General features: G+C 39.9%; 1 protein-coding gene across 1 annotated transcript; it reads right to left on the minus strand.

Annotated features, from left to right (window-relative positions):
* Window positions 1-264: 264 nt before the first annotated feature.
* LOC120804318 (solute carrier family 26 member 6-like) lies at window positions 265-11,916 on the minus strand. Its single transcript, XM_040153707.1, has 19 exons — window positions 11,657-11,916; window positions 10,168-10,307; window positions 9,685-9,795; window positions 9,369-9,541; window positions 9,063-9,227; window positions 7,022-7,174; window positions 6,738-6,820; window positions 5,767-5,914; window positions 4,074-4,187; window positions 3,857-3,934; window positions 3,599-3,694; window positions 3,381-3,487; window positions 3,185-3,254; window positions 2,815-2,907; window positions 2,523-2,633; window positions 2,028-2,390; window positions 1,838-1,892; window positions 1,469-1,599; window positions 265-1,345 (listed from the first exon to the last, which is right to left on the minus strand). The coding sequence occupies exons 1-19, from the start codon at window positions 11,800-11,802 to the stop codon at window positions 1,319-1,321; spliced, it is 2,364 nt and encodes a 787-aa protein (XP_040009641.1). The 5' UTR covers window positions 11,803-11,916; the 3' UTR covers window positions 265-1,318.
* Between the last annotated feature and the right edge of the window lie 1,779 nt (window positions 11,917-13,695).

Here is a 13,695-nt window from a genome sequence, read left to right on the forward strand (position 1 = left end):
TTGACAGTTAAACATTTATAAAGCTGTTATCAGTCAGTGAACACAATGTTGAGTAATAGGCACTCTCAAGGAAATATGTTTATGTTTTTTTTTTTTAAATTAACACTTGACATTATATTACACTGTAGTGGTTAATCCGAGAACCCAATAATTGGACCATCTCTGACACATATATCTTTGTTTTCTGCAGGCAGATCATTTATTTCTGATGGTCTGTCATCAGCTGAGTCAGCTGAAAAACAGCTCTGCACTCGGCAACATATTTAGGACTCATTTTTCCAACCAACAGAATTGCACATAAATTGAACTGTCTTGCAGGCCTTCTAAACATTCTGTGCTCTCTAACACATTTCTCAAAGTAAAAAATAATAAAAACAAAACTTTTTATGGCTGACAGCAAAAATATTCAGGTGGGCTATCCAAATCAATTATATTCATATGAAACATGTAGCATATATTGCAATAGAGTGTTTAGCAAATGCTAGATAGTTATGATAGATGATAACATGAGACTGGATCCCAAAAATAGAATGGAGCTTAAGTTGTCAAAGGAATCAGACATGTGAATACTGACTATAAATACACCCACGCTGTGTTTAAAACCTGCTGCTCTGATAAAATGTTACACCTATTAAACTTATCCACCATATCTGCATTTAGGCTCTTTCATGCAGGCTTCTGGAGCAAATGGGTGGTAATGTAAGGATTAAGAACCCCTCCAAAGGGCATGGCCTGGCTATATCAATAACAAATATTTACATTCTATTGATTTGTTGTGGAAGACATGTGGCTTTCGTTTTCTGAAAGAACAGGAGGGCCAACTGCATTGATTCAAGAATACAGATCGACCGACAGACAGATACACACGCATCGTGGCCCGTCTGTTCACAACAATACCTCTCACACGGGTTTCCCATTACAGTCAACCTTTCACTCACTCTCTACTCTCTCATACAGGCTATAAATACAGATTCCTATTAGTCCAATGTTACATTCTCCCACTCATCCCCCGCCCCTTCTCTGTCTGTCACGCACACACACACACACACACACACACACACACACACCACAGATCGAGAGAGCTGCAATGACGTATTGCTGGGTATCTCATTAGGCGATATCATAAAAAGCCTGTTGCCATAGCAACGGCTCCCTGTATTTCCATGGCAACCAGCCGCCATGTCAATGTGGTGCATTCTTCTCCACCGAAAGGGGGAGGAGACAACGATGACCAATAGTGAGCAATGGAACAGTCAGCAGCCTAAGAAGAGGAGGAGGAGGAAGATGGCGAGAGTTGGAACAGTCTGACCCCTGATGGTTACATCTGGGTGTTGCAGGAAACATCCTGAAAAATGAGGAAGATTCAGGGCTAAGGGTAGGAAAATTTCTGAATACTATTTAGTAAAGATAAGTGAGTAAAGCTGAAGGATATTAGAAGTGTCATGGATATTCATAGTGATGAACATACAAGTATGAAGTCTGTCTGCCCCCGTTTCTTGAGAATATGAAGCACTGCATCATGAACTGTGACAAACAACCTGCTCTTTCTGATGGACTCTGAGAAGAAACCTGCAATCTCCAGCTGCTCCACAACACAGGCTAATATTTGAACACATATACAGACAGAAAAACATGCATGACAATGAGAGACCATGAGAGGGAAAGCATATTGTGGTTATAGAAATAAATATTTATGTTTGACTGACATGTCAGACAGGGAACGATGTGGCGCCGCTGAGGCTGAGACCTTGATGCATTCATTATCTAAAGCTTCAGTGCCTTGACTCTGCATTAAGGACATTAACTTTGTCTCTGTTTTGTCTGGTGTGCCACTCACCTTGGCAGCCTGCTAGATAGATGTCCAAATCAATCGCCCCAAAGTCCCTGAAAACCTGGGAGAAAAAGATAGACATCGCTTTGTTTATTTCTTCTTTTTTTTTTAAAAAGAAAGATGAACCTATATGCTCTCACTGGTCACTTATATATCAGGTGATGTACATGTTACCACTGTCATCGCACACACATACATTTTTCAATGTATTCACAGCAACTGTGTCCACAAAGCTGGTTGTTGAAATGTCCAGGATTATGCTGTGCGTGCCTGATCCGCAGGCCCTTCCCTTCTCCTCATCACCATGGTGAGATACCTGGTTGATGCTGTCATCACCTTGGCAACCCGTATCTGAATCTGAGTCCAGCATGGTTGTGTCATGTTGGTAAGCCCAGTTTACTTGTCCTTTACTAAGGCTATTTGTAGAGGTCTCTGTCGGGCTTAAGGTTGCACCATTCCCTTGACCCTGTACCCTCAGTCCAGCAAAGACTTGTCCCTCATTCATCTCTGACTCCTTCAAAGAGAATGTGCCATTGGACAGGTGGCTGACTGCTTTGTTCTGCCAATAGGTTGAAAAGGTGGAAACATCTATTAGTAACTTATCAGTTGAAATTCATGAGTGATTGGTTTCATTTCAGAAGAATTAGTATAACTGAAGGTGTATCTGAAGTTGTCATTTGGGATCGCATACTTGTTTCTTTGCCTCCTTTTTCGCTTTCTTTTTCTCTTTCTCTTGTTTACGCTTCAGCTCCGCGTCTCGTGTCTTCTTTGCCGTCAGCAGCTTCCCGATTTCAATTCCGCTCTGCACAAAAAGCCAAGCACCACATTAAAGAAAGAAAAGAGAAAGTGAGATGAGTGGTAGAGATAATGAAAGAGCAATTAAGGGTGCTGCAGACGGCGGACGGGGATTACATCTTGTAATCAAATGCAAGCCAGTGCACAAACACACACCCGCCCACATTCATGGAACCATATATACATACCTTCTCTTGCAGGGCCTCCAAGTACATCTCAGCATTTGTGTAGTAGATAGTTGTAGATGAACGGAAGATTTTAATTCCTGGAATCTCTTTAGCCTGCAGGGAACACATCATGAAGAAAAATAGTTCAGAAACTCACAACACTGCAGGAAATACAGTAAATTCACAACCATTTTATGTGGTGACGGTAGAGTTCTCAGAGGAACATAGCTCTGAAACTGAAAAAATAAAACCGAAGATATCTGCATGGCTTATTAACATAAGAGGTAAGTGAAAATATATGTATTGTTACTATTGAGTGACCCAACCCTCTAACTTTCTATGGATGAATATGATACTGAGCATCTTTCATTTATCAGTAAAAGAATCTTACCTCCTTGTAGGTGTCTGTTTCCAGATACAAGTCAGTGCCTGGCACATGGCCCAAGATAGAGTAACGGGGTCTGAATGATATGAAAATGATTAAAATTACAGCAAGAACTGCCCTGCAGCTCTTTGAATATCTAATCAGAAACTCTCCTTATGTTTGCATATACATCAATAATTAATAATTAGTGGTGTGTAGTTACAGTTGTGTTCTGAAAATGAAAGTGAGCATGGAAAAGCCAATGGAAACAGCCAGACCCAGGTCCAGGTTGAGCAGGATGGTGCTTATTAATGTTACCAGCCACACCAGCTAGAGGACAGTGTAAATACTGAGAGTCAGTGGGGTCAACAGTGATGTGAGGTTCACACAGTACTTAACTGAGCAGGATGACTCTTAAAGCGGATTTAGATTTAGTCATACCAGATCAACCTTGTTGGTCTTCCACAGCATAGGCACGTCCATGAACTGCTTAAACATTCCTTTCAAATTCACAAACACTATTGTAGATAAGACAGCCTGGGGAACACGCACACACACACACACACACACACACACACAAACGCACACACACACACACAGATGTATTCACATATACCCACAGCCTTATTGGTTATTAAATTGTTTGTCAGGAGACACACTGATCATTAGTGAGAAATTGTACAGGAAGGAGAGTGTTACCTTGGGGAGATCTTCAAAGAGAGCACCTATTTTCAAAACTGTGATCAGCACAATGATAGACGAAATCACTCCCGCAACCTGACAAAACACACACACACACACACACACACACACACAGTTATTGTACAATAAATGGTCTTAAGTTGAACATGTGGATTAGATGTAACCAGGTACTGGTATTTGTGCTGTTTTTGCACATATGTGTATGCGTGTTTACTTGTGTCTTGCCCCCTGTGCTCTCCTGGACAAGGCTGCGAGACAATGAGGATGTCACTGAGTAACACTGGAAAAAGCCACCAACGGTGTTACTAAGACCCAGAGCAACCAGCTCCTGGAAAAGCAGAAACAGTAAGACAGGCACAGTTTGAAGGAGGAACGTGGCAATTAGGCTGAAAAACACATGACCTTGGATATTAATCCTTACATTTCATGCTATTAATATCATGGCCTTTAGTGTCCGGAGTCTGTGACCTTCGGGTCAATACCATTAGTCTAGGGTTTTTTAAGGCCATGTCCGAACACCACTGCCTCTCTGGGAGCATGCCAAACATATTTAAGATACCCTTGATCACATAAGGCTTGTTGGGCATTAATAATTTAGCAGGCCAGCTCTTAGAGCCTGTGAGTGCTCCCAACCCATCTCTCTCCAGAGCAGAATGATCCCAGTCACATGCCTCTGAAAGTGTGTGTATGTGTGAATACTGTAAGTCTATGTGTTAGACAATAATAAGAGCTAAAGAAAAAAAAAAAACTAAAAAAGAAACACATCTCTACGTATACATGTGTAAGTAAAACTGAACCTATGGAGAAAGTACAAGTTTTGCCTTTCTGTGCATCTATTTTCAGGGGAACGTGAATCATTTTTTAAATAAAGTGATGGCAGGACCTGCTTTACCAGCAAATCAGAAACAGTGCACTTCAGTCTCAGGCTGTGGTTTGGCATTGTGAATGAATAATCAGAAAAGAATGCATAAGCAAACAAGAAAATATTTACATCTCCCTGACAGAGGAGAATGATAAATATTTTCTGTAGTATGTGTGATCCCATATATCCCTACTTTTTTCATACAAATATGTCTACATTTCATTCTAATATCTAACCACATCCCATTAACCTTTGCCAGATGCATACCAAGTAACCCCAAGTCATTTTCAATTGCTATTCCAATGTTAGGTTAATCCTGGCTGCGTCACATGAGACATTATAACATTTGACAATGTATTTACTGGCATAAATGCATCTTTTGCCAACTCCTCGAGAGGTTTAGGCAATCTAATTTCAGTCTGTCATTACTATAAGGACATAATCCAGATGTTGATGATGCACAAAGGGACTTGTAGATGGGGACTATGCAGGAATAAGAGAAACTTTTTTACTTAGATCATTAAAATATTCTGTATGAAATATGGAAAATCCTTTCTCAAATGGAAAATTGCAATTTGAAAGCAATACTGCTGAGAAACAATGCTTACAGTTGCAGTAAAATAAATATCTGTTCATTACAATTTAAAAACAAGAAACAAAAGCAAGTGAAAAATGTGTTTAGCTTGTGATTAGTCTGACATGAAACCATTTTTTGTTGTTGCTTCTGTCACGATGGCGGAGCTGAAGTCTCGGTCTGAGAGGAAAGAATGTAATGCTTTTGTAATTCATGCCAATAAAATGCCTGAATAGAATTTATTTGAAATGAACAGAGCACCAGAAACAAATATGTACAGAAAAAAAACATAGGTCTGCTAATTCATTCATGGCTGTGCTACTGGGGCGCAGCTTGATGCAGGACAACCTGAATAATTTTTCCACTGATGTGACTAACTGCTGTTAGCAGTGAGTCATACAGGAAGTGGGACTCCAACTTTAGCTCTCACAGCTATTTGTGAGAACCACAGTGTGCGTGTCTGTGCTTCACCTGGTTGCTGTCCACGTTGTAGCCATGTTTGAGGGCAAATGTTTTGCCAAGGGAAATGGTGATGGCATAGCTCACAATGGCCACGGCAAAAGCATCACCTATCACCTCTGAGAACAAAGTGGTATCTGGAGCTCGAGGGGCCTTGAGCCTGGAGCAGGAGGAAAAGGTGAATGGTTCAGTTACCATGCACAGCAAAAAAAAGCCCTGACACACATGCAGCTCCACAAACAGCTCTTGGCATTAGCTCGCAATTTCCTGTGAGGCTGTTGAAATCTCTTGACATTAAAAGAAATTTAACAGTCTTCGTACGAGAGTGAATGTTTTAATTTCAGCAGGACATGTAACATTTTGGTGACCAGTGGTCCTACACTTAGCATATGCTGCAGCCTCTTGTTATTGTTATAGACTTTATGGAAGCAGATGCTGCAGCTGGAAAACTCATTAACCTTTTCAACAATTTAGAAAGACACACAACTTAAAACCTTAGTTTTTACCAAAAATGGGATGAAAGAATTCCATGAATAACACATTAAAAGCAAACACAAGAAAAGTAATGAGTAACCTTATTACAGTAATCTGCTTTTATAACCTTTGTTTACACATCCCTATTTTATGCCTTCTGGAGAAATTCTGCTCACTTATGGTATTTTCCACCACAGGAGCTTTTCCAGGAACAGAATCAATTTAGAAACACACACCATGACGCTGTTTCTTTGTAGAGTGTGTTACTTTGTCTTATCAACAGCTCTGCCTATCAGACAACCAGAGAAAAATGGGGATTTTCTGTCTTGTAAACAATCTTGCACAAGCAGCTGTCCTTAGTCTCACCTCTCCCCCCTCACTTTATCTTTTTGTTTTGTCAACACACACACACACAGACACACACACACACACACACACACACACACACACACACACACACACACACACACACACACACACACATTTCAAACACACAGAGATGAACGTACCCACTGGGTATCTCTCCAACCACATCAATGCTGTATTTACTCGTAAGTCCACAGAAGTGGGTGATGATTGTTGCTGCTACAATCTGTTGGAAAAAATTCAGAAGGAATGTTCAGTATTTGGGGTAAATCATTACTTTGAGCACATACAACCCCTCTTTTTTGCATGTGTCACCAGTCCCTCAGTCCCGTAGGATCACTGTGGTCAAGATGCCCCCTGCTGGACGATTAAGTTAACATACCTGCTGGATGAGTGAAAGAGGAAAGAGAGCAAAGGGAGGACTCACAACTATGAGTTCTATAGGGATGGGCAGAGGCAGCTTCTGTCTGTAGCAGGTATTGATTTCTTTGACTACAATGAGTACAGCAAGTGCCACCAGGCTGACCACCAGCTCCGGCACCTTAGTCTGAGGCAGCAGTCGGCAGATTTCCACCAGAGTCTGTAAGGAAAAGAGTGGAGGAGAGAAGGAAGAAGCAGAGAGAGAAAGTCAGAAATCAAATATCAAATGAATGCACATATCAAGTAGAAAGCAACAAAATGTGAACAGGTTTAAATGTGGGCTGCCCTCTGGCTTCACTACCGTGCTGCCCCTAAGAAGAGGCGTTGGACAAAACAGTAGAAATGTCAGATAAGAAAATACAGCAGCTCTACGGTGAATCTGAATTTGGGGAGGTGCATAATGTTTTTTTACTATATAAATGCAGTCCATTTAAAGCCGACTCGCAGCCTACTGCTTCTTGTTTCAGAAGAATTATATTATTTTTTTATGACTTTCTATCTCATAATTATGAGAAAAGATCTCATAATTATGAAATCTTTTTTTTATAACTTTGAGACATGGTTAACGTGGATATCAATTTGGCACTACCTGACTTAATTCGCTTTTATTTCCTCCCAGGTTTGACAAAGTCACTGCAGTGTGGATGGTAGCCTGTTATTTATTATGAGGAGTTGGGTTATTTTTTCATTTTTTATTTTGTTATTTTTCTATTTGAATAACTGTATATAAGCTTAAATATCATTATAATTAAGCGTTTTGTTTTGTTTTTTTCAACAAAGCATTTTGGAAAGTGTTACATTAAACATTCAAAGTCTTCACTTGTGTGAATAGATGTAAACTATTCCAAGAAACAGGAAGTATAATATTGCCAAACATTCAGTGAGGTACACTGCTGACAGAAATGTGAGCCCTTCTTTTCAAGCCTATATTTCTTTATATTTTGGAAAAATAAGTATGCCAATGTAGCTATTAAAACATTCCATTTCACAATGTACCATTGGATGTACTGACAACTATCACTGAATTTACTTAGACACTGAAAAAATCTTAAAACCTGATGATACTCAGGCAAGTTCTGTAGGGGTTCAAATTCCTGTCCAATTATACTACATTATGCCAAAATCAGGAGATAGTTTTCTTATATTTAACTCGATATTAAAAGATCTTTTCTCGTAAATATGAGATAGTGATTCATAAGTATGAGATGCGGAAGTTATAATTATGTGATAAGGTCCATGACCGACGCTGGATCTTTAAGTGTACGTATTAGTTTTGAAAAATATCTTAAAAGAATAGTTTAACATTTTGAGAACTATGCTTATTGGCTTCCTGGCAGAGATTTTGATGAGAAAAATCAATGACACTCTTATGTCTGAAGTTTTAATAGAAGGCTACAGCCAGCAGACAGTTACCGTCTGGTGCGTCTACCTTCGACCAACACTTCTACAGCTCAGTAATAAAACATTATATCTCATTTGTTTAATCCGTACAAAGCTTCTTGTCTCTGCTGGTTGCCTGGTCCTGGTAAAGAAATAGTCCAGCACATAACCACCTGTAAATCGGCAAATTGTTGTTTTCATACTACACTGTTACAGATTTAACAAAAAAATTTGTTAAATGGCACCAATAATTTGTTAGCTAAAGCTGTGCTGGTAGGTGGATTTACCTTTGGACAGAGCCGGGCTAGCTGTTTCCCCCTGTTTCCAGTCTTTGTGCTAAGCTAAGCTAACCAGCTGCCGGCTATAGCCTCACAGTTGACGGAAAGACACAAGAGCGGTATTGATCTTTTCCTCTAACTCTCTGCTGGAGTGTCTCAAAATCGTAATTAGACTATAAAAGTCTTAGTTAGTTTGTTACTCAAAAAAAAAAAACCTCTGGTTGAATCAACACCTCTAACAATCCAAACAAAAACTCAACACTATGAGCGTCACGAACTTGTACTTACTGCGTAGCTATTTTAAAGTAACTTTGCCCACCTGCTCTAAGTCTATCAGTTCCTTTCTTGTCTGTATCCATATGTTAGTTGCATAATGTGTGACATACTTACATAGATAAGGGAGAGAGGACCGGTGAATCGAGACAGTTTCACTCCAAACAGGTACTTGAGCTGTGAGACACATACATGACATGCTGACCCTGTAGTGTAGCCACGAACCAGCGGCTCAGACAGGTAGGTGACCACGAAACCAAACCTCACCACACCTAGCAGGAACTTAGGATTGAAGAGAGAGAGAGAGAGAGAGAGTTAGTCAAAAGTAGTGAAGTATGACTTAAAAGGGTTGTTCAGTATCTCGATTTAGTCACTAAAAGTTTTCCGTTTGGTCAAAATGGACACAAGAACAGAAACACACACCTGAAAGATTCCTGCCAAGACTGTGAGGGAACATGCTATCTGTACTCTGAAGGCATCCCGTGCATCGATGTTCACACTTTCTGTCCCATTGGTGCCATTTACAATAAAGTTACTGTCGGGTGCCAGCCTTTCCGTCACACTCCCAATCATGATGCTGATCACAGCAAACGTACCTGGACATACAAAACACAAGCATGTAGATACATATCTATGCACAAAGACGTAAACAAGGATCACTTTATCCATGTTGACATCACTTGTTTTTATTTTCATTTCTTTCCTGTTTAATCACAGCCACCCACACACGCTTTCTCACCTATGGAGTTGTGTCTGGAAGTACCAAAGATGAAGTAGACCAGCACCGGGTAGAGGGATGTGTACAGGCCAAACACAGGGCGTAAGGAAGCCAGAAGAGCATAAGCCATGCCTGGTAAAAAAAATAAATAAATAAGGAAGAAAGTCTGTTCCCATATCCAAAACAAATTCAATGTTAGTTGAGGTGGCTGCATTTTGGTGGCTGTTTAAAAATGTTTAAGGAATTCTTTGACATTTTGGGAAAGACGCCTATTTGCTTTCTTGCTGAGAGCCAGATGAGAGGATTGATCCCACTCTTGTGACAGGTTAGCTTAGCTTAGCATAAAGACTGGAAGCAGGTGGATATTACTTTTCACCTAACTCCCGGGAAGAACGGGAATAAGTGCTTTTCCCAAAATGTCAAACTATACCTTCAAAGTGACAAGTTTGCTAAGTTTGTGAGGTGTGATGTGGATGAAGTCTGCACACATTCATACAAACAAACCCTGCGGCAGATGCATGATGCCCACACTGAGGCCAGAGATCAGGTCCCCTATGGCATTTTCTCTGATGGAGTAGCCAGGCAACCAGCCGAGAACGGGCACCCAGCTCAACACAGAGTGCCTCAGCCTGGGCACTGAACACCTGCAACAGTCATCCCAGAAATAAATAACATTTGTATTAATGAGTATTTCATATTGGGGCCACATAAATACACAATTTCACATTCAAATCTGGGATGGCATGTGTCTACACGCAAAGTCACCTAGAAAAAAATATTATGTTTGCCATCTTTAATCTTCTAGTTCATGTGCAGGGTTAAGAAAAGAATCACTTTTGATGTGATTAAATGATTAAATTCCCCCTCCACTTGTAAATGTGTTTTGGTTATAGCTACATCACTTGGATGTTTCTGCTTCACTGTGCAGAATAATGTACTTGAAGAGTTTGATGCTAGAAGGCTGTTTTCGTATTCATTTGATGAAGAGGGAAAGTTGCTCCGAGCTCATTTTTAATCTGAGTTTAAAAAGTACAGGTATGGGATGATTTCGTGACTTTACAAATAGTTTGGCGGTCAATCAGGTCCAAAGTTCAACTTACACAAGTGTGATGTAGAAACTAGAATGCTCCAGTGCACATACACTGAGACGGTCTTTTCAGTGAAGTAGGAGACATCTTTTGTCCAGCAGTTAAGCATTTGAAATTAACAATATTTGCATTTTTATAGATTATGGATTTTTCAGTGAGGGAGAAAGAATCAATCTTTTAAATAGGTAACCAAAGTCTTTTGAGGAAAAACTATATCAAACACAAATTATTACTCAAAGAAGAGCATTTAGATGAGTCTTAAAATATCTAATTTTTGTTACCTCTTTGTAAACACAGAATGAGACTTGAGAATTTTAACACCTGCTACAGTTTTTATCAGATAGCCTTGGAAAATAGCAGCACAGTGGATAACACCGACAGACGATATCAGTGGGCTACTGTTCACTTCTTATGATAGATACAGTCAAGTAATGCCTGCATGAACAAATATTAGTTCTACCTATAACAGTTTAAGCAACTTGTTACATAAAGTGCACAAAATTTTGCTGTCCTCTACTAAAACATGACAAGATTACCATTTGTTCACTGGATTCATTGAACTGAAACTATTTGGTCCTAAAACATGTCCTATGTAATTATGAGTGGTTGATATGTTTTATATTATTTGTCACACAAACAAACACACACACACACAAACACACGCACACACACACATTCATGACTCATGCACTCATTCATGAATCACTTTTAACAGGCTGAGTGAGCAGTTAGAGGCACAGTAAAGCCACATATACAGACACACACAGACGGTTACAAGGACAATAAAATACGCTCACAGCCAAATACAAAGATAACCTTTTTGTCGGTTTGTGTCATTGTGTATCTCAGTGTTTTCCAGTTCTCTCGTTTGTCTGTCCACTTTGTCCTCTCCTGCTTGTTTTTACCTCAGGGACTCTTTCACCCGTTCACCCAGGGTTGGTTTAGTGGACCACGTCCCTTTTTGTGCCACTTCATCCAGACGCAACTCATCCAGAACCTCCCTCTGCACAAAATACTCCCCGGAGGAACAGTCCCTCTCTCCCTTGTCCATGTCTGTTTGAGCAAATTCAGCCCAGCTCACACCTGAAGCCGTTGTCTCTTTGAGCTCCTCCTTTCTGCTTGTGGATCCTCTAGAAAGGAAAGGGCAGTTACAGGTGTCTGTTGCTCAAGAAAAGCCAAACACTGTGTGGTGAGAGAGACGCAAACTCACTCTTCTATACTGATTGACAGTGTTCGTCTCTTCAGCTGGTTTTGGACTAGGGGAGTGACTGTTCCTTTCCTGTCCTTATAAGAGAGCAACCGCCAGCCCACATGTCCCTGCTCTGCATACACACACCTGAGGTTATGTGTTAATGTGTTAGCTTGATGAAAGCCCAGCCTTTGGTAAACGCTCAAAACTGTAAGAAACAGGTAAATCTTGACACTGAGAGACACACTGAAACACTACAACTGACAAACACTGTTTAATGCATTTGAAGTGCATATGCAAAAAGACACATCTGGTGATAATTACTTAGCTCTATGTTAAAAACTAAATCTTGTATTGTAGCTCTTCCTTTATAAAACTCACCTCTTCCTTTATAAAACCACCTAAAACTCATCTCTCACCTGTGGAACAAGGACGGTGAGGTGTATGGTCATATATGTAGAATTGAAACCATGTGTTGAAAATAGAAGCATGGCTCAGAGGCCCTAGGTCAAAGGTCCTCAGAGGGTGCCTCATAGCTTGTAAAGGAGGCTAATGCTTTGTGATTGAAACCATATGTTAGTGACAGTTTTTAGGAAAACAACTGCCCAAATTAAGAGTCGGTGACCAGGGCTGATTTTCAGAGTGGTTCATCGGCTGCACACCCTCTAGCAAGCAGATCTGCAGATGCTTGACTTGACGCTGTCAGCGGAGTCGCCTTCATCCTCTTCACATCCTCAACACCATCTAATAAACTACAACAGTTTGCTAGTTAGGTTTGTGTGTATGCACTAGATTAACCAAAACACCTTATCTTTATGACTATGGCTGCCTAACTGTCTTCATTCAGGAGATAAAGTGACAATATTTTCATTGTCAGCAGGAAAGTCGCGACACATTGTGCCACTGAGATTGCCCAATATGTTTTATGGCATGTGGCTGTCCAAACCCTGCCCCCCCCTTTTTTTTTTAAAGATTGTCCACTAACCTTAGATAACTCTTCTTCCCTGATTACTAAAAAGGAGACCAGCTGATTTGCTTAGTTTGCATATGAAATCTGTGTGACAACACACTGTAAAAATAAATTCCCTAATATTTTATGGGTAATTTAAAACCACGGTCACAAACCTACCTGCCTTACAAGTGTTTTAACTATTTTATTACTTCGTCTGTATCTTCATGTTTTATAATGCTTCATCATAACTGTTTTAATCTTATTTATTTCAGTCTTGTCTGTTTCTTCATTGTCTTTTATTATTATACCTACATGTTTTATTATGTTTTATTATATGCGTTATGTATTTCATTGTTTTATTCTGTTTTATTTGCTGCCTAATGCAATCTCAGCATCACTGAAAATGAGGGCTACCCTCAATGTATCCCTGAGAATAAAATAAAGGTTGAATGTTTGAATGGCTGGTCAAATGTTTTAATTCCATTCAATGGAAACATTTTCCTTTACTAAATCAAATGGCTCACTCTCTTTCATACCTGCCTCTTTACTATCTAAGTGGCATCTGTGCAGCCTAAACATTTTGTCTCCTGTGACTAGAGACCAATCGACAGAAAGTGCAAGCCCCTCCTACCAGCATAAGTCAACATAATAAGGGTTATGCACCAGTTTTTTTGCAGGACTTTCTATGCATACAACACAGGTTATCAGGTCATTTTCTCTCACACATACCATCCTGATTGTGAGTACTGAATGAAAAAGAATAAAATATAAGTACTAAACAGAATGGATGTGTCTTGCAAGAC

This window comes from Xiphias gladius, chromosome 18 (assembly GCF_016859285.1).
Source record: "Xiphias gladius isolate SHS-SW01 ecotype Sanya breed wild chromosome 18, ASM1685928v1, whole genome shotgun sequence".
Lineage (NCBI taxonomy): Eukaryota > Metazoa > Chordata > Actinopteri > Istiophoriformes > Xiphiidae > Xiphias > Xiphias gladius.

What these genes read in the sequence shown, in the direction of transcription:
- LOC120804318 (XM_040153707.1), bottom strand. Translation starts at nt 11,802, where the DNA reads ATGGACAAGGGAGAGAGGGACTGTTCCTCCGGGGAGTATTTTGTGCAG. An exon ending in AGACCAACAAGGTTGATCTG is followed by an intron (nt 3,488 to 3,598) that starts GTATGACTAAAT and finishes ACTGTCCTCTAG; the next exon opens with CTGGTGTGGCTGGTAACATT. An exon ending in AAAAGGAGGCAAAGAAACAA is followed by an intron (nt 2,391 to 2,522) that starts GTATGCGATCCC and finishes ACCTATTGGCAG; the next exon opens with AACAAAGCAGTCAGCCACCT.